General features: G+C 28.6%; 2 protein-coding genes across 2 annotated transcripts; one reads left to right on the top strand and one right to left on the bottom strand.

Annotated features, from left to right (window-relative positions):
• Window positions 1-417: 417 nt before the first annotated feature.
• Window positions 418-2,155, bottom strand: LOC130816990 (probable galacturonosyltransferase-like 4). Its single transcript, XM_057682885.1, has one exon. It carries the CDS (start codon window positions 1,945-1,947, stop codon window positions 817-819), a length of 1,131 nt encoding a protein of 376 aa, XP_057538868.1. The 5' UTR covers window positions 1,948-2,155; the 3' UTR covers window positions 418-816.
• A 4,954-nt stretch (window positions 2,156-7,109) lies between these two features.
• On the top strand, window positions 7,110-19,567 carry LOC130810437 (O-fucosyltransferase 19-like). Its single transcript, XM_057676503.1, has 11 exons — window positions 7,110-7,469; window positions 8,707-8,939; window positions 10,587-10,642; window positions 11,764-11,816; window positions 13,857-13,929; window positions 14,352-14,422; window positions 14,965-15,053; window positions 16,618-16,750; window positions 18,256-18,488; window positions 18,753-19,229; window positions 19,317-19,567. The coding sequence occupies exons 1-11, from the start codon at window positions 7,110-7,112 to the stop codon at window positions 19,510-19,512; spliced, it is 1,974 nt and encodes a 657-aa protein (XP_057532486.1). The 3' UTR covers window positions 19,513-19,567.
• The last annotated feature ends 2,114 nt before the right edge of the window (window positions 19,568-21,681 follow it).

The following is a 21,681-nucleotide window of genomic DNA, read 5'->3' as shown; positions in this document are numbered from 1 at the left end:
ATTGGTTAGTGTTTCTTCAAAGTCCAAGCCACAATAGGAGAATTAAGTAGGAATAGACAAAATATTAAAAGTATTAACCAATAATGAACATGCTAAATTGTATAATTCCAAAAAAAATAATTATGTACTAAACAAATTACATTAGTAGAAAACTTAAATTCGAGGGGGAAGAGGATGCGAAGGGAGAAGAAGAGCTAGTGCTCCAATGGATTTGGATGATAAAATCAGGGTGTTGTGTTGATTTTAGGGGGAGACATCGCCTGAGAGACTCATACCCTGTGTTTGGTGTATCAAAATACACTTTTGAGGAAGCCATAGTGTAAGAATTAAGGATTATATTGTCCAATGGGATAGTTCCATTCCTTCTCCACGCCTTTCTTATGAAGTGTTTCCACAGATTCTATAGTATAATTGTTGGAGGATACTCACAAAATAGAATCCCCAAGTTGTCAATGGGATCCATTGCGGGGTGTGGCTCTGGCCGCTGGCTAGCCCTCATTTAATAAAATGCATCCTCTATTGTTTGTTTGTTTAGGAGCGTGTTTGGATAACATTTTAAAAAGGAAAAGAAGGGGAGGGAAGGGTAGGGAAGGGAAGATTGATGTGTTTCCTTCCAAATATATATTACCGATGTTGGAAGAAATTGTTTTGTACAAAATGTAAAGGACTTTTCCCTTCTAATTTCCATCCCTCGATTCCCTCACAGCCTCACCTTCCTCCATTTCCGTCCCCTTCCTTTTCCGTCATTTTCTCTCATCCAAACATAACATGAAAACGCTTAATATTGTGAGTCATTATCTATGGTGTGACGAGTCATCAGTCTTCGAGCCATGTTCTTGACGAACGATATAGGTCATAAGGCGCCCATAAATGATCAATGGGACACGGCTTTCTTGAGTCTAACCTAAGCCATGGTTTCCCTTTTCCGCTCCAATGAAGCAAGCTGATTGGTCCCGGATGAAGTGTCCTGCATTTGCCTTCAAAATTGTCACCACCAAGACCATGTTGGTTCCATCTATGATCAACTGCTTTTATATTCCCTGCAAAGATCAGCAAAAAAGGAGGCAATGATCCTAAATGATATATTCTCTTAAGCTTTTGTATCACCATCCATTCTTCTACCTTCTGTGTATATCCTTGTTTCTTCCACCGGTTCACATCTAACACCATCACCCCAGTATTAAAATAACATGGCTTTCTCCCTTGAAATGTATTTGACATTTTCTGGTCTGACCAAAATGAATCTGTGAAATATGTAGTGAAATTTGCATGACAATACTCTGGTGCTGCCACAACTTTGTCACCCAAATCCACCTCCCATAATTTTGATATATCGTCCACCACAATTATGTCGGAATCCAAGTATATGACTCGATTCACCTCACATGGAAGAATATCGGCTAGATATATCCTTGCGTAATTCAATGGTTGATCTAACGCTTGCCTAATAGATTTTGATATCTTTCCTCTAACTCGATTTGAATCAAAACCATAGATTTTGAAATTTAGGTAGGGGAATGTGGATGTTATATGTGCATAAATTTCTGGCTCATGTCTTGCAGAAAGGAAATGGAAAACAAAATTCTCGGGGCAAATGGAATGTTGTAGGATCGACAAAACTGCAGCCATCGTTCCTCGTAGGTAATTTGCATCCAAGGTCATGGAAATATGGATTTTGTCAATGTCATAAGACCCACATTCTTGGGCATTTACGTACGATGCTGCTTCTCGGAAGATTGGCGCATCGGTTGAGGGCCGCCTAATGACTCCTATGCGTATCCCAATGGTGGTTGTCATGGGGCGGAGGAGGAGGAACGACAGGAGGCCAATCAGTGGAAGAGGGGAGGAAGAGTTCCACAAGGCCATCCTGTCACAAATGAACAACCATTCAGAGAGGGCAGGCAAAAGAGAAAGGTCAGGTTTAGGGAGCAAACTATTGTTGATCATTTGAGGAATTAAATTAGAAAACAAGTTGTTATTAGACTTTAAAAGATCTTTTTTTAGAAAATTATTTAATTTAGAGCTCCTATATCCTCGTTCATTTTCTTTTAAAAGATTTATTAAGATTGACAACTCAATTTTTTTCTTCAATTGTAATGAATGGAGAATATTGGTTTAGAAATTTATTATGTATGTATGGTATTTTAAAGTGCCATTTGTCAATATTTTCATATGCAATTATTTCTACTTCATGTATATGTGACATAAAATCAAAATTAAATTTTGCAAAAGAAATCTAATGATTTTATCTAAATTTAATTGGTTTTATCTAAAATACCTACAAAAACCTTAAACACACGAAATCATGTCAATAGTGTAAAAAGTAAAAACTATTGGAAACACAACAAAATCATTATATCAATTATCAAGGACCAATTCGGGGGAAATATAATAAAAATATGACATTAATAGAGATAATCAATGCATATCAAATACTGTAAGGTGATTGGGCCTCTGAGATACCATTATAAGAGATCTTTTCTTGATGAGATGACCTTAAATCAAGACATTTATGTGCTACAAATCTGTAATATTGAGCTATTTAAGCCATATATGATGTGCATCTCACAATGAAATTATTTCATATAAGAATTTATGCCAGAAAATAAACACCAAAATGTTAAAGTTAGCAATAGTAATAACCATGACATGAAATATCTTCGAGACACTTTTTTGTTAGTAAGTTTAAAACTAAAATTAAAATTGTAGATGATGCAATTCAAACTTTGACATTTCTAGTATTCATTATAATTGCACAAAATTATAATTAAATATCTTAATATAAAGTTGTATAACCGAAAAACGATGCCACAAAGTAACTAATATAATAAAGTGATAGATAATGATGTCTAAACTTGGACATGTTTTGAGCAATAACCATGACATGATTTAATTCATTAGAATACTTGGGACTTACAAGAACATAAATTGTAGACTTTATGTGATCACCACCTTTTTTTTTTCTCTTATTTCAAGGCAAAATAAAATTTGTTGAAATGGTTATGAATTATAGTGTCATCATTCAGTTTTCATGTTGGTTTAACATCGATTTTATTTATATTTAAGCTGGTTATTTAATGGGTTAGACTTACTTAAAGTTGCTTAGTGATTAGGTAAGTTACAATTTTATTACAACTTTCAAATGCAAATTTTGAATTGCTAATTTCATTATAACTTATTGGGTTTTTTAATTGGTTGAACTCGGATTTGATTTGATTAGTATTGGATATAATTTGAATTCGAGTTATTAGTTACTATAATTCGAGTATTTCGGTAATCTAAATATCAATTATCATTCAATTCGTATATCCAACCTTATAGGTTATTATTTCATTCATCACATCAGTTTTGATGACTCGTATTGAGTTATTTTTTTAGTAGTTTTTGGATTATATATAGTCGATATACTAGTTAAAAGAAAACTTGGGCTATGTTCCGCCAATAAATATTATTCATATCAATCACAAAAATATGATATTTCTTCATATTATCATAACAACTATAAAAATTTATGTAGAAAATTTATCTATTTTATTTCCGACTTAATGTTAAGAGAATTAAGAGTTGTCTCAATTAAAGCAATTACTATCTTTTGGGTAAGATCAAAAGCTTGAATATTATCTAATTTTCCCCTTCCAAAACAATATTAATTAGGAAAATTTGCTCAAAATAATCCCAACAAACTATCAGCCATTGGCCAAAATTAATCTCAACTATCAATTATTTTTTAATAATCCTAACTATTATCATAATTTGATGATAACATACTCTTCCCCCTTGTTACCGGCGGCAATTGATAACCATAAATTTTAATTTTTTTTTCCATTTTTTTTTACTTAACTCTTCAAACCAGTCTTCCCCTTCAATTCATAACTCACTCAACTACATCCCCATTTAATTCCTCCATAACTTTACACCTAAATCCTTCCCTAATCTCTTCCTTCCCCAAAATCATGTACAATGAGTAACATTTTATAAGGGCAGTTTCTATGATTTGCATTAATCAAAACACTTATGTCATGATATACATTAACTTATGGTAGTAATGAAATGTTGATATTCATATTGATAATGCATTGTAGTACATTGCTTCCAATTACATTGAACAAACTTGTACAATGCTAAGTAAGAAGAAATACAATCACAAAATAGATGAACCATGAGAACACAAGCATAATTCCTAAGACCTTCACTATGCTATTAAGCTTTGCATTTTCAACTTTGAGTGATGTAACAACCTCTTCCATAGTCCTCTTCTTATGCTTTAATTTCAGAATTTTGTTAACTAAAGGTCCAATTTCAACTTCTAATTGTTCATGCTTGTCGATCTCGTTAGTTGATTTTTCAACATCATCTTCCCACTTAAAAAAACTTAAAGTTGGTATCCTAGCACAACCATAGAAAGAAACAATCAGGTATGATACATATTTGGGGAAAAAATCAAATTGAAAAAAATTTCAGAATTTTGAGCACTTACAGGCCACTTAGCACAACTATAGAATTTGTTTCTCGGCCTAGTACCTCGTTTGGCAATCCTTAGTTGTGCAGGAAGACCATGGTAGCATGTCAAGCTTCCTCCATAAAGTGGACCTCTAGATTTGGGGTTTGAAAACTTAGAAGAACAAGCTGAATTCATTAGTTTTGGGGGATTAATATCATAGTTTGCAGGAACTTGAAGATTTTGGAGGATTTGTTTCAATTTGATTTTTTGGGATTTAGGGTTAATCAATAGAGGTAGGAGTAATGGGAAGGAAGAAGACGAAGGATTTAAGTAGATGGAGGGGATGGGTCCTAACGGCACAATGATTACCTGTTGCAGCAGGTAACAAGGGGGAGAGGTATGTTATCAACAAATTATTATAATAGTTGGGATTATTAAAAAATGATTGATAGTTAGAACTAATTTTGACCAACTAGTGATAGTTGAGATTATTTTGAGCAAAATTTCCTATTAATTATGTTAAAAAATATACTTGCAAAAACTAGTTCACGGCTAAAATGTGACATCTTCTATTTTAATAGAAAGGGCAAATGCAAAAATAAAGGATATAAAATTATTATTTATATGGAATCAGTTTAAATCCCGTGCAATGCACAGAGTTTAATATAAAGACATATATAAATAGAATGTTCAAATAACAATAAAAAATATATATTTTTTTGTTTAAAAAAAGTATATAAACACTATATATTTAAATAAATAATGTAATGAAATTAATTGAACATTCTTATTTTGGTATAGATTAATTATAGGGTTACTACATGTTTACTAAAATAAAACAAGTGTGGAATATGAGAATAACAAAAGAGAACGGAGGGAATTAAAAATATGCAATGTTAGATAAAGTAAAGTTTTCAAAAAATTATGATTAGTTTTACCCACATGATCTAATTGATGAAATCTTTTTGAAAACTTACCTTTAATACTTAAAATTATAATTAATAAAATAAATATTTTTAAATGTTACACAATCACATACATTTTAACATGTAAAAATGTTCAATTTAGCAAAGCTCTATAAAAGCACCATTTAAAATTTTTCAGTCCTTTTATAATATTTTATGATATGATATAATTGTTGCACGAATTATAGTAACAATTTTGAAGAAAAAAAATTACAATTTTTGAATCACTGATTCCATTAAAACCATGGGTTTTTTATTGGTCCAACTTGGGTTTAATTTGATTAGCTTTGCATATAATTTGAGTTTGGGTTATTAATGGAGCACTATAATTCCCATTTATATCAATTTCAGTATATTAAATATGAATTATATTTTAATTAGAATATCCAACCTTTTGAGTCACCATTCAGATTATCAATCAGTTCGGATAACAAGTTAAAAGAAAATTTGGGTCATGTTCATCGTGTAGACCAATAAATATTAACTAATATTAAACTGAAAAACATAATTTCACAGTTATATTTTATTTATCGAATTATCGTATTAATTACAAAATTAGATAAGAATTAAAAAATACTGATTGGGAAAACAATTATATTTTCTTATATTATCATAAATGTTATAAAATATTTATTTTAAAAATTTATCCATTTTATTCCCAAATTAATGTTAACAGTATTGAATGTTGTCTCAATCTCAGATAAGATCATCTAACTCTTTCTTTCACCCAGTTAACCATGTAATAAAAAAAAATAATAATATTAAAAAAACAAAAAAAATATTTATAAAACTAGTTCACGTCTACAATGTCGCATTTTATCTAATAAAAAAAGTCAAATGCTAAAAGAAAGAATATAAAACTATTATAATTTTGAATAAATATGAAAAAAAATTATTATAGTTTTGTAAATAATTAATTTATTTGGAATTGTTATGGTAACAATTTCAATACTACTTGTAAATGCAAATCTTGAGTTACTAATTCCATCCCAATTTATTAGGTTTTTAATTGGTTTCAATTCATATTCGATTTAATTATCTTTGGATATAATTTGGTTATTAGCTAATATAATTTGGCTTTATATCAATTTGGGTAATATAAAAATCAATTATCTTTCAATAAATATTTGATCTTTTGGGTTACCATCCAATTCGATTAACATTATATTTGTTCGGATAACTCGTATTGAATTTTCTTTAATAATTTTAGGTTACAAATAATCGATATACAAGCTAAAAGAAAACTATTGAGCCATGTCTATTTTGCAGATAATGAATAAATATTAACCCATGTTAAACGAAAAAAAATAATTTCACCGCCATAAATTTATCTATTTAATTATTGTATTAAATGCAATATTACATAGGAAATAAAAAGTATATTCCTCTGAAAAACAATTATATTTCATTATATCATTATATTATCATAAGATTTTGATATTAAATATTATATAATGTTGCATTATTTTATCCAGTCAACCCTCTAATCCAAAAAATATAAATAATGTAGAAAAAAGTACTTATAAAGACTAGTTCACGTCTACAATGTTAAAAATACTAGTTCACGCCTACAATGTCGCATCTTCTAATCTGGTAGAAAAAGGCAAATACAAAAACAAAAGAGGAAACATTATTATAATTTGTAAACAATATATTTATTTGTTTGTATCAAAAATACATGATCAAATAAATTTAAATCTTCCATGAAAAATATGTTTTTTGAGGCGAAAGCTAGATCTAATAGAGGATCTATAAACAATTACAATGAAGAAATGAAAAAAAATCAATTAAAAAATACAATTAAATATGAATTATTCAAAGAGAAAATCATAAAGAAAAATTTTACAAGATTTATCGAGAATTGTTACCCTCAAAGGAACAATTTTACCACTTGGTTATTAAAAGTTTTAGGATTATTATTTTTTGTTACAATGGCATCAAAGATTTATCTTTTTTATTATTTTCCTATTAAAGAAAATGGATTTTCTTCTTCTCTTATGGTGGTTAATGAGACACATCTAAATGAAATTCAAGAGAAAGTAACCATTTTCAATAAATCCCAGGTACATTCTTTGTAAATTATTTTATTCTATGTATTTTTAGATTTTCTTTTAAATTATATTTCTTCATGTAGTTAAAATTAATTTTTTCATTTTATTTTTGTTTTGTTAAATGGTTTTATGTTTACGATTAATATATTGGATTTCTTAATTATTAATCATGAATTGAAGTATGAGATTATTGAGTATTATGGGTTCGTCTGTTGCTTGTGAGAATGTTCCCTTATGTGGAATCAAAAACATAAGAGATAGTTAAAGGCTAAAGCTATAAAACTCGTAGCTTGTCCAGACAAATTTATATTATTAGCTTATTTTTTAATTGATTACTTAAATATTAAAAGAAATTACTGTGAATAATAAAATCTTTTGTTAATTTCCTACAATAATATTAACTATTCATTAATCATAAATAATACCAACTTATAGGGTATTTTCCTAAAATAATACCAACTTTAGTTTATTAACTAATTTACTAATTTTTTTGTCTTATAATCACCATAGTTTGATTTTTAACATGTTCGGGATTTTCTAAGTTGGTATTATTCATGTTTAATTAATAGTTGATATTATTGTAGGGAAATTAATAAAAGATTGTATTATTCGCGGTAATTTTTCCTAAAAATTATGATCACTTTAATACATTAAATATACATGGGCTAACCTAATAAATATCGTCTTATCACAAGACCGCACATTTAAAAATTTGTGAAAGGTGTAATATTGAGTATTTGAATATTTAGTTTGAAAAATTGACATTAATAATTAAACCTTTCACCCATCTGCTATGAATAATTTCATCTTTGGATTATTTGCAAATAATCCAACCTTTGTGATAAATTAGCCCATAACATACCGTATTACTAATAATAGGTAATAATAGGGTATGTTACTAGCAAACTAAAATAAAGGTTGAATTATTCACAGTGAACTAGGGATAAACATTGAATTATTAGAAAATAATCAAAAAGTTGAATTATTCACAGCGAATAAGTAAAAGGTTGAATTATTAATGTCAATTTTTTCTATTTAGTTTTGGGTTTTTGTCCGGGTGAGATATTGATTTTCTATTGTACAATTCTTGAGAATCCAATTGGTAAGCAGTAAAAAAAACATGCTTGATGAAAAATAAAATTTGAACATTTTCTAAAATAATCTCATTTATTGCATGTTTGTTGTGAATAATCTCTATTATTGATTATTTTTAAATAATCTAATATATTTGTATATTATTTGCTGACAGCACTTCATTCTATATTTTAATCGGCTACTATATGTACCTATTAGCCGATACACTCACTTCTTGTTCTCCATTGTGCTTCTTCGTTGGTTTTACCTTACTCCTCAATTGGTGGTAGAGACCTATAATAGCCGGTTAAAATTTGAAAAGGAATGCTATCACTCAAATAATATACAAAGATTAGATGATTTAGAAATAATCAATAGTAGAGATTATTCACAACATATAGACAATAGGTAGGATTATTCTAGACAATTTTTTCTTTTAAAGTTCATTTTAAAGAACATAATACTTATAGTTGGACATAAAGATGTTCAGTCGGGTCATCGGATTGATTTAGGGTTAGATATTTTGCATCTGTTTAAAATCGAGTGTTGTGTCCACATTGATTTTACATAAATCTAAATCAATTTTTAAATCAGATCAAATCGGATTCGGTTACAAAGTGAGTGAATATCGAATCTATTTTAAACCCCTTTATTTTAACCACAAACTGTTTTTGTCAAAGTTGAACATGTTGCGTGCAATTTTCCTATTTCTAATAAAAATTGATTCTATAAGTCACTTGGGAATTATAATATTTTTAGAGTGAATTTATACAGTTTACACTGATGGAAAGTATAATAATTAGGAATATTATATTAATTTTATAATGCTAGCAATTGCAAAGCAAAAATACAAAATAAACTATAAACATTGATCATGCTTGAAAAAAATTGTTACCCATAGATTCTACTTAGTTTAGTTTCTAGTACCTTCCAATGGTGAATCTTAAGTTTTGACGAGTGACTTCTGTTAACTATAAAAAATTTGAATGTAGTTTAGTCGTTGAAATTTAAGGGTTCGTATGGTTATCTGTCATAAATGGTAGTATGAAAATGATTAATTGAGTAAATTTTCATGATGTATATCATATTATTCCCATATTAATAAAACTTTAATCATTAAAAGTTATTAGGAAATTTTACATGATACTATTGAACTTTCATAAAACGCCAGTGGTAGCACTTTTGTAAGATTTTTCCACATGGTAATATCCAATTTATGCCTTATTTAACTGCCGTAGTATTTTCCGTTAAATTCTTGTCAATTTCCTTTTAATTCACCATTTTAACGTTTCTACCCTATTAAGTGTTGGTTGTTGTCTTTATAATTTGCCTTAAACTATTTTTATGCTCTCAAATGTTTAATTCACCTTTAATTTATGAACGCTCTCATATGTTTAGGCAAATTATCAAGACAAGAATCAACGCTTAGTAAGGGTAAAAACGCCAAAATGGTGAAATAAACGAAAATTGATAAGAATTTAACGGAAAATGCTACGGCAGTTAAATAAGGCATAAACTAGATACTGTGGAAAAATCTTACAAAATTGGATACACCCATAATGATGTCATATACTTTTTTACCATCGAATTGATAACAAAACTTCAAACTCTCATCATGAAAGACTTTAAAACCCAATACTTAGGTAGATCAAATCCAATAAATGGATAGAATAACTTTATAATATAGAAAAAATATATTTTATTTGTAACAAAAATAAAAAGAAAATAAAGAGATTGAGGGCTTACCATCAACCATAAGATTAATAGTAGCCCCGGCCCAAAGTTAACAATGAAGGTTATGTCTTTTTGAAAGAAAAAAAGGAGAGAGGAAAAATGGAGATTGGGGGCTTTAATGAATTTTCTAACTATTAATATAGTTATAAACGATAGAAGTGAGATAAAATATTTATATATATTAAAAATCTCAATCTGAAAATTTCATACAAAAACATATACACTTAGAGAAGAGAGAGAGAAGAAGAATTGTCTTTAGGTCTAGGATTAAGAATAGAATAATATAGGTTAAGGAGAACTCATATACCTTTTTTCTCTCAGAAAAACCCTAGCTTTAATTGTTTACTTTGGAGCTACTATCAATCTTATGGTTGATGGTAAGTCTCCAATTTTTTTATTTTTGTTTTTTTCGTTTTTTGTTACAAATAAAAATTTATTTTTTTTATATTATAGAATTATTCTATCCATTTATTAAATTTGATCTACCCATATATCGGGTTTTAAAGTCTCTTATGATGAGAGTTTGGAGTCTTATTATTATTTATTCGATGGTAAAAAGGTCTATGACATCACTACGGGTATCAGTTCGGCTAATACAATTAATATTATCAAACTTATTTCTATTTCAAAGCTACACCAGATCTAAAGACCCCCTTGGTAGAGATTATATCAAGTAGCAAAGTGATGGAGGGAAAACTTAATGTTAGACCTCCTTTATAATAATTGTGACTTTTCTATATAGAATTTTGTTTGATTAAACTTGTTGTGTATTTAATCCATTGTTAATATTATAGATTGTTATATTATCAATTGTATTACTAATAAATTATTATGTTCATTTCAAAAAAAAAGTTCAGTATTGATTTTAAATTTAAAACAAAACTCTCAAACATAAAATATGTACAATTGATAATAAGTTCCTAACAAACAATGAAATACACGTGAAATTATGTATAACAGAATAAGGCGCACTTTAATAATACTCCTTCAATTCAGAATTGATGTCTTATTTGCTTTTTAAACATTAGTTATATTTCATTCCAATTTTTAGTCTAAGTTTAAATATACTCAAGTGAGATTTTGTTTGATTCGTCTTTATGTGGAAATTATTAATATCAACTTTTTATAATTTTTGATTATTCACAATTAAAAAAATTATGCAGATTTAAAGATATTATAAATTGAATTAGTATATTTATAAAAGTGTAAAAAGTAAATAAAACATTAACTCTGAATCGGAGAAATTACTATAAGTTAAAAAGAAAACTCTCACCTTTTAATTAATCCGCTTCTAAAACTCCAACTTTTGAGGATTTATTTGAAAATAACACCTACTATACACAATAATTTTTAAGATAAAAAATTGACTAAAATTAAAATTAGGAAAAGTTTAAATAACTTATTAGTTCTATCACTTTGAAGATTCATTAAATGCATCTTATATTCCAGGTACATATAATTAATTAATCATCAAGTGAAATATGAGTTGCTAATATAGGTGTTAATTCGGGTGATCGGGTTGGTTTCGAACAGGTGTCATTCGATTCGATTGTATTTCGGACTAGTTATTTTTCGGCTGTGTGTTACAACGTGTCACACTCGGGTCGAGTCGGTTAGTTACGGTTCGGTTGGAGATCAGTTATTCAAGCTATCGGGTTAGCATGGTTCGGTGTCGGTTGAAGTTCGTGTCGAGTGTCAATCGGTCTCAGGTTGTCATCGGTTACTAATTGGTTCGGTTTTTCGAGTACAGATCGGGTTCGGGATTTTTTTTTAACAGAATTCGGCTACGTATTATTAACTACTATTGATCGAATCAATATCGGTCATTTTTTTATTTGATGACAAGATTCCCTTTACTTAAATCAAAATAGTTAAAATGCAAATCAATTAGTAATCATTATTACTTTGTTACTTTTACTTGTTTGACCGGAAATTAAAATTATAATGTTCTATCAATTTTCATCTAATTCGATTAAAAGTAGTTAAATAAACATTGACCATTGATTATTAACTCTAAACATATGAAACCATGTATTTATAAAATTTAATTTATTAAAATATCTAACACTTTATTAGATTAACTAATAAGATGATTGAATATGAGTCTATCATACTTCTATGTTAAAAATTGGTTCGGGTTTACAGCAGTTCGATCTAAAATTCGTTCGGGTTAAGTCGGTTTTAGCCGGATAGAATTCGGTTTCGAGCATGACTCGGGTCGATCATTATTAGGTTCGGGAAATCTCGGTTAAAGGTTATGTGTTGGTTACAAAAATCGTTACAGCTCGGGTTCAGCTTTCCCATTTTCGGTTGTCAACCGGTTCGGGTACTGTCGGTTCGATAAACCTAAAAAAGGAACACATTTTCGGGTCGGTTTACTTTCAATTTCGGTTCGGATTTTCGAGTCGGGTCACTTTTGAACAGCTCTAGTTGCTACCATATATGAGACCCACATCAGGTACCTCTTTTCTCCTATATACGTATGGGTTGTTCAATAAAGGCTGCACTTTCTATTACCTTCACAAACCAAATTACAACCTTATACTACTAGGGATGAGTATTTGAGGATATAAATATAATATATTATAGAGTCTTAACCATCAGCTTAAGATTTGTTAGTTTTTTGTTACAGTATAGATGTCAATGTAATAAAAGGTTACAAATTTGAATCTTAATCACACATCATTTACAGTGGAATATTCAGTTCTAGGTATAAGGTGAATTGTGATGCATTCACTCTTATAGCCTAACTGTGAGGGAGCCTGCTAGAGTATACTCCCTCCAATTTAGAGTTAATGTCTCATTTGCTTTTTGCACATTTGCTAATGTATTAATTTCATTTATAATATCTTTAATTGTGTGCAATTAAAAATTATAAAAAGTTGATATTAATAACGTTCATATTGAGATGAATCAAACAAGATTCCACTTGACTATATTTGAACTTATAGATTAAAATTAAATACAAATTAAGAGTAAAATGTTAATAATAACCAAAAAATTAAATAGAACATTAAGAGTGTGTTTAAATGGAGGGAAATGAAAGAAAAGGATTTGGGAGATGAAGGATCCTTTGTTTGGATATACACTATTTAAACATTGTGTAAATTTTAAATTGAAAAGGAATGTAATATGGGGAATAAGAAAACTTAGAGTATTGATTATATGTATAAATGGCTATACAAAATATATGGCATAATATTATTACTTTATTAGCCCATACTCCTTATTTTAATAGTGATACATTTGTACTTTTAATATAAGATGATATTAGGAGTGTTTTACTTTAGTTATATTTATTTGTTTGTTGTAAACGTTCTTATGTCATTTATTAATTGAGTATATATAGAACTATAAATTAAATAAATTAGCATTTATTTATAGTTAAATTAAGTAATTTAGATAGTAATGTTAGTTAAAGATATTTTAATGTAGAAATATTAAATATTCGTCAAGATTAATGTCATGTTATTTTTTAACTAATAAATAAGTTTTATTTGACAAACTCTCTACTTATACTTGAAAATTTCCTAGTTTTTATTATAATCTATGATTAATTGTAAATGTTTATTTGTATTTTTTGTGGGGCAGACTCACAAAATATGGAAACAGCCAATTCAAGATCGATATTATAGATGTAGCCAGCGTACCAAAAAGGAAATAAGTATGTTAAACTTCCCTTTCTAAATTAGTAAATAGTAAGGTTGTTTATTATAAAAAATAAGGAAAAATTGCTAGGAATAATACAATCATTTACTTATTTTTTTTAAATAATATTAATTTTTAATTAATTATGAATAATACCAATTTAGAGAGTGTTTCCCTAGAATATCCCTAACATGTTAAATATCAAAGTATATAGGAGATTATACGACAAAAAATGGTAAATTAGCTAATAAACTTTATTTGGTATTATTCTAGAAAAAACCCCCTAAGTTGATGTCATTCATAGTTAATTAAAAGCTGGTATTATTATAGGAAAATTAATAAAAGTTTGTATTATTTACGGTAATTTTTTTCTAAAAATAAAACCATATTCTAACTTTTATTTGTTACATGTTTGCTTATAATTAATATACATTTTAGGAACAAATAATGCAACAGACGGATACATTCTGATTACTGCTAATGGTGGACTTAATCAAATGAGAGCTGGGGTATTTACCATTATTCTACCTATATTATCCTTTTTATTTTTAAATGACAATTTTTTTTTGGCCTTTGCACCCACTTTTTGTGTGAGAGCAAGTGAAAATTCGCAAATAATATAAGAAAGAGTTTGAATTAATTTATCTTTGGAAAAATTACCGTGAATAATATAATTTTTTGTTAATTTTTTGAATTAACCATGAATAATACCAACTTAAGGGGTATTTTCCTAGAATAATACCAATTTTAGCTTATTAACTAATTTACCAATTTTTTTTGTTCACCTATAATTTGATTTTTAACATATTAGGATTTTCTAGAAAAACACTCGTTTAAATTGGTATTATTCATGGTTAATCAATAGTTTGTATTATTGTAGGAAATTTAACAAAAAGTTGTATTATTCATGGTAATTTTTACTTTATTTTTTTAAAAAAATGTTTTTTTTTTTGTTTTTGCTTTTATATGTTGTAAGAATTTTAAACGTTAATTTCAAATAGTTGAAGTATATTTCTTACTTATTTTTTTTTTTTTAACTTTTGATCAACAGATAAGTGACATGGTGGCCATAGCATACCTCATGAATGCAACTTTAGTGCGACCAAAACTAGATCAGAACTCGTATTGGAAAGATAAAAGGTTGGTAGTATGAATTTGAAAAAATTACTATGAGTAATATGATTTATTAATTTTTTTCATACTAATTTTTAATTGACTATGAATATCAAATAAGAGGGTATTACATTCTAACATCAAATTTACCTACGATCTGTAAAACATGTCGTTTAATAAAAAAAATATAAATAGTTTAAATATAAACAACAATCTCACCCCGACCCCGTCCCCGTCCCCCACCATGCCCCCATCATTAGTCCACCACTCTCCAACACAACCACCGACCACATACTTACTGGTCACTGCCAGTCTGCCACCCATCCCCAAAATAGTCGCCCACCACTCATGCACCACCACTTGCAAATCGCAAACCCTTCCCCCTTTCTCGCTGATCGCAAACAACCGATCACAAAAAAAATTGTTGATATTTAATAGGGGTGACTTTAATTGGTGGTTGTCGTTTATAGATCCATGTTGTAGATGGGTGGCCGGAGCTAGGGTTTTGTGGCTGAATATGAAGAAAGCAAAATGGTAGGGGGTCTTTGCAGGTTTGGGGTTTATACAGGTAGGGGGAGGGATAGGGGTGGTCGTCGGCATAGGGATGGGGGGATGGGTGGCTGATGTATAATTTACAATATTCAGAATTTATCAAAAGTTGATATTATTGTAGAAAAAAATTAAAAGATTGTATTATATATGATAAGTTGTAATATGCATTTGAGTTAACATGATAAAAATTGATAAGTTAAACAAATGTTAGGAGTCTATAGAGCTTAGCTTATAGAACCTCTAACACATAAAGAAAGATGGTTTGTGTACAAGGATAACTAGATATTCAATTGTAGATGTGATATACTTTCTTTAGCATTTTTCTCTCTCGTCAAATATATCAGTGTAGATTATAAATGTACAATATGAGAAATATGAGATAAACAATCACACATCACACAATGTATTAAGAAAATTGCACAATTGTAAGAGTAATCTATGTGTTTTACATATGTATTAATTCAACAACTACCAAATGAACGTCCAATGTCCTCTATTTATTGGATAAATGAAACTAAATCATTCTCATTGATTTTATAATCAATAAGACTACTCATACGAGCATAAAAATTACTCAAACGAGCAACAACTTCCACAAGTTATTGTATCACTAAAACACCACATATTAAAATGACGACACTAAATTCTTGAATGACCAACCCGTGCTCTGATGAGCACTTGGGTAGTTGAACGATCGAGCATCTTGTTTTTATAACCTTCTGTTTATGTTTTAATCAATTTGGTTGATTAAACGATCTTGCTCGGATGAGCACTTTACCATTGACATGATCTTAGAGATTTTTCAAATAATACTCTAAGTATCTCAAACACAGAAAACAATCTAGAAAAAGAGAAATCTTAGAAGAGAATGTGTCTCATCACTTATATATAAATTGATATATATTATTACTCTATATTATTTTTCATCATACTTGTTATATTTTTAGTTTCTCAAAATTATAATGTTATTTCTAAAAAAAATTCCTAAAACTACCTTCTAAATATATGTAGTAATCTAACAATATATTCTTTATTATAGTGAATTTGCTGATGTATATGATTGGAAAAAATTTACTCAAGTTCTTAAAGAAGATATTAATGTGGTTGAATCTATTCCACCCGAGTTTGAAAGAAGGAAATTTCTAGTCAAGGCACCTATTTCTTGGTCAAAGGTATGATATATAGAACTTGCCTTTTACTCCATTTCTACAATATGAAGTATGCTTTTTTTTCATTTTGAAAATATAATTAATTTATAGTAGATTATAACTAACAACTCTAGCATTAAGGCTAATTTTATAAGATTATTACTAATCTAATTAATAGGTTATTAGAATAGAGATTCTACCTGAAATCGTTTAACAGGTAGGATCAAAATCGGTAGAATGAGGATTATACCTTAAAGAAGCAAATGTGCATTAATGTGCTTTGGATTACTTGTTATCAATTAATTAGTTCTTTTTCAAGTTTTAAAGTGTAAGTAAGAACTTATTTGGCTTCATCTATTAAGTTTCCGAAAAAAATACTTTTAATAATTATTTTAAACTACAAATCAAGAAAAACTCAAATTTTATAGTGGTATTGATACAAAACTTTTTATATATATATATATATATATATATATATATATATATATATATATATATATATATATATATATATATATATATATATAAAAGTAAAATCTGGATTGATTGAAATTACCTTTGTAGGATCGGATCGTTGGATCGTAGGATCGTGTTTTGATCCTACCACCTAAATTCTTGAACTAAGTAGGATCGCACGATTCTACCACATTAAAATCCTACCTTGATCGGAATTTGTCGCCTATTTTTAGATCGTAGGATCGATAAATCATAGATTAAAATCGGAATTCAAATAACTATAATAATCATGAATACCAAGTAATTAAGCATAGTTAAAAGAGAGTCACATCATCACCATATCCAATATATACCGCTCATAATAAATATGATTAGGGTGTGAATAAGATTAAAAGATGATATATATATCCATAAAAAAATACGGTCAAAAAACCATTCGACTCGAGGAAGATCCACGATAAAAGTCACATCATGTTACCTAACTAAGCTAACTAATTATCAATTTATTTTTCAAAATTATTAAATCCATAAAATTTAAACATATATCACTTTTTGAGATTATTACACTAACAACTCGTTTGTTTGTTGCCTTGTTGGTACTAAATAATGGTAATGAGAATGATTGTGGTGTAAATTTTTATAAAATGTATCATGTTATTTCCATGGTAATGAAACTTTGATCATAAAAAAAAAAAATTTTTCACAATTTTTCATTTCCACTTAATGCCATATTTTCATATGGTAATGCATTGAAATTAATTTTGTGAAAAAAATGAGGTGATTAATTGAAGGAGAACAAGTATGATCATTTAATTTGTTTAGAGATTTTTTCTACCAAATTACACAAAATTTTTATTACCATTCTCACCATTTAATATCTCCAAACAGGACAAAGCTTACTTTTCAAAATGCTCTTGGTCTCTCTTTGAAGGGACCAAGGTGTATGAGAATGATTTGTACGCTACCTACCTTTTGAATATCGTATATGAATGGGATTTAAATAAAATGTATTTTGTTTGAAAAAATTAGTGTTGTATCATAATGAAAATGTGATTTGTCGACATTTTTGCAAGGCTAATTATTACAAATGGGAGATGTCAAAATTACTACGGAAATACAAAGTGATTCATTTTAGTCAAACTGATTCACGCCTCTCTAACAATGGGCTTTCGGGCTCAATACAAAGGTTACGATGTCGGGCCATGTTTGAGTCACTTGAATACACAAATGAAATTAAAAGCCTTGCAAACAATTTTATAAGCATTTTGAGAAGAAACAACACTCCTTATATTGCACTTCATTTGAGGTAATAATATTTTTTTTTATTTTTTTGAAGTTAAATTAATAATAATTAATGTTATTTGTAGATGAAAAATTATTTGTATGAGACAATCTCAACGCGAGCCATTTAATACATACTATGAGAATATTGACTCTTTATTTGATGTCGTCTCACAGAGACACAGTCTAATTTTTTTTGAGATTAAGGCTTTGATATTTTTTTTATTATTGTGAAAGTATTCAAACTATTGCTAATGTAAGTTGAAATGAAAAATACAAATGAAGTTAGGTATGAGAAAGATATGCTAGCATTTACAGCCTGCACTCATAATTTAACTTTAAATGAGGCGCAAGAGCTTACAAAAATGAGACGCCGTACAAGACACTGGAAGGAAAAACGAATAAATGGGGAGAAAAAGAGACAACAAGGAGCATGTCCGATGACTCCAAGAGAGGTTGCTGTGTTTCTCGAGGCACTAGGGTTTCTGAATGATACTATAATTTATATAGTTGCTGGAGATATTTATGGCCAGAATGGGTTTGAAACCTTACGTGCAAAGTATCCAAACGTGTATGATCATAAAACGTTATCCATTGAAGAAGAAGTTGCACCTTTTCAAGGTCATTCCAATAAACTTGCAGCTGTAGATCATATGGTTGCTCTTGATAGCGATATTTTTATTTATACTTATAATGGACATATGGCAAAAACAGTTAAAGGACATAGATTATATAAAGGATTTCATAAGACTATCAGCCCTGATATGTACGTATGCTAATCACCAACTTAATCTTTGTGTTTTATAAACTCATTTAACAATTAAGTAATATATTTTTTTTGTGGTTTATACAGAAAGAACTTTGTTAAGCTTATTGATCTATTGGATAGCAAACAAATATCATGGAAAGACTTCTCTTGGAAAGTTAAGGAGTTGCACAAAGGAAGGGATGGTTCTCCAACTTATAGGCAAGTGGGACCCACCCCACGTTTAGAAGAGAGCTTTTACGCAAATCCATATCCTGGATGTATATGCAACAGGAGAAATTAAAGGAACAACATTGAATACAAGTCTTTTTCTAGTGGAAAGGAAGTTTGGGCTTATATTTTTGCCAAAACATGCACATCAAAGAACATACACATTGTGAGAGCGCCTCTCTCATTAGCTAATTCATTATATTCTTTCAAAAAACGAAAAATATAGAGTAATTACACGCTTATTTAGTACGGTTTTAGAAAATTTTAAGTAGACATTTAGGATGCGTTAAGTATGGATTCACAGAATATCAAGTACGTGATTTTAGCATGCTGAAGTTGGTAATATAAGTAGTTTAAGTTGGTGTGTTTTAATTTTTTTGAATGTTATAGTTGCCGTTTTAAAATATTGAAGTTGGCATTTTTATGCACTGAAGCTGGTAATTTAACTAGTTTAAGTTGGTGTGTTTTATTTCATTGAATGTTGTAGTTGCCATTTTAGAATATTGAAATTGGTATTTTTATGCATTGAAGTTAGCATTTTAACAACATCCTTTTTACTTCTTCCCTCGTTTTGAAAAGCTACAAAAACACATACTTGACTACCCTAGTTACCTGCTATACCTCTAAATACCTACTTGATATATCTCAAATTCCTAACTGACATACCTCAAATACCTGTTTGGTATATCCTAAATACCTAATTGGTATATCCTAAATACTTACTTAGTATACCCCACAAGGTTTGTATATCTCAAACCCTTGATATACCTTAAACCCTTTAACAACCCCAAATACCTATTGGTATATCTTAAATTCCTACTTGGTATATCCCAATTCCGACTTAATATATATCAAATTCCTATTTGGTATACCCTAAATCCCCACTTGTTATATGTTTAAAAGACCATTAATTTGAATTTATTTTAATTAATTAATTTTTATGGGCTGGACCTCCTGATACTTACAGAAGAATATAAGCTCATCTCTAAAAAAAAGAATTTTATTAAAAGGCTTTCTATATGCTTTTGTAGGTCTTATCTTTTCTTTTTCAAGTATTATTTTTATATTAAAAAAGAAAAGTACCAAAAAAAACTTAACAAACATGATCTTATGTTTACATTGTGCTTGATGAAATTATCTTTGAGAGATTATATGCAAGTAGATTGTCATGAAATTTCAATTTCTTTTTTCTTTTTATGCTAAGTGAAATAGAGTAAAAGATCTTTTCGAATGACACAAATTACTCAACAAACTATGATAAGTGAAATATTTAGTTGTTTAATATCAAATGACGGTCTTATATAGTTAATTGTTGTTTTAGATGGCGTTCTATCTCTTATAGCAAGATGCTATTACATAAAGAAGTTTAAACACTTACTAACACAAACATTACATTAGATTAATAGATTAAGCTATGGAGGTCGCTTGGATTGAGGGTAAACATTTAAAGGGTAATTAAAAGTTAAACTAGAAAAAGACAGATGATCAAAGGAATTTGATTGTTAGAGGGGTGGAAAAATTAAGAGAAATTTCACATGGTAGCATCGAATTTTCATGAAACGCTAGTGATAACACTTTTATAAGATTTTTCTACTTTGTAGCATCTAGTTTATGCCTTATCTAACTGTCGTAACATTTTCCATTAAATTTTTATCAATTTCCGTTTAATTCACAATTTTGACGTTTCTACCCTTATTAAGTGTTGATTGTTGTCTTTATAATCTGCCCTAAATATTTGAGAGCATTGATGGATTAAATGGTGAATTAAATGTCAAAATGGTGAATTAAACATTTGAGAGTATAAAAATGGTTTATAACAAATTAAAAAGACAACAGCAAACACTTAATAAGGGTAGAAACGTCAAAATAGAGAATTAAACAGAAATTGACAACAGTTCAATGGAAAATGCTATGATGGTTAGGTAAGGCATAATTTGGATGTTACCATGTGGAAAAATCTTACAAAAGTGCTACCACTAGCGTTTCATGAAAGTTTGACGCTACCATATGAAATTTTCCAAGAGTTAATTAGAATGTAATGAAAAATGAAGAAAATAACAATTAGTTCCCTTATTTTGAGGTATAAATTTACCCTAGGAGGGGTGAGGGAATTCTTTACCTCCAACTGATGGAAATCAACCTCTTTTTTTATTTATCTTTTTTAATCTACTTTCATTCTACCTCTATCACAATTATTTCAATAACATTATTTGCATCTTTAATTAACTTTGTTACAATAATT

The sequence above is a fragment of the Amaranthus tricolor genome, chromosome 1, assembly GCF_026212465.1.
Source record: "Amaranthus tricolor cultivar Red isolate AtriRed21 chromosome 1, ASM2621246v1, whole genome shotgun sequence".
In the NCBI taxonomy this organism is placed as follows: Eukaryota; Viridiplantae; Streptophyta; class Magnoliopsida; order Caryophyllales; family Amaranthaceae; genus Amaranthus; species Amaranthus tricolor.
The sequence above is the reverse complement of the archived record's forward strand: the minus strand, read 5'-3'. Positions and strand labels throughout refer to the sequence as shown.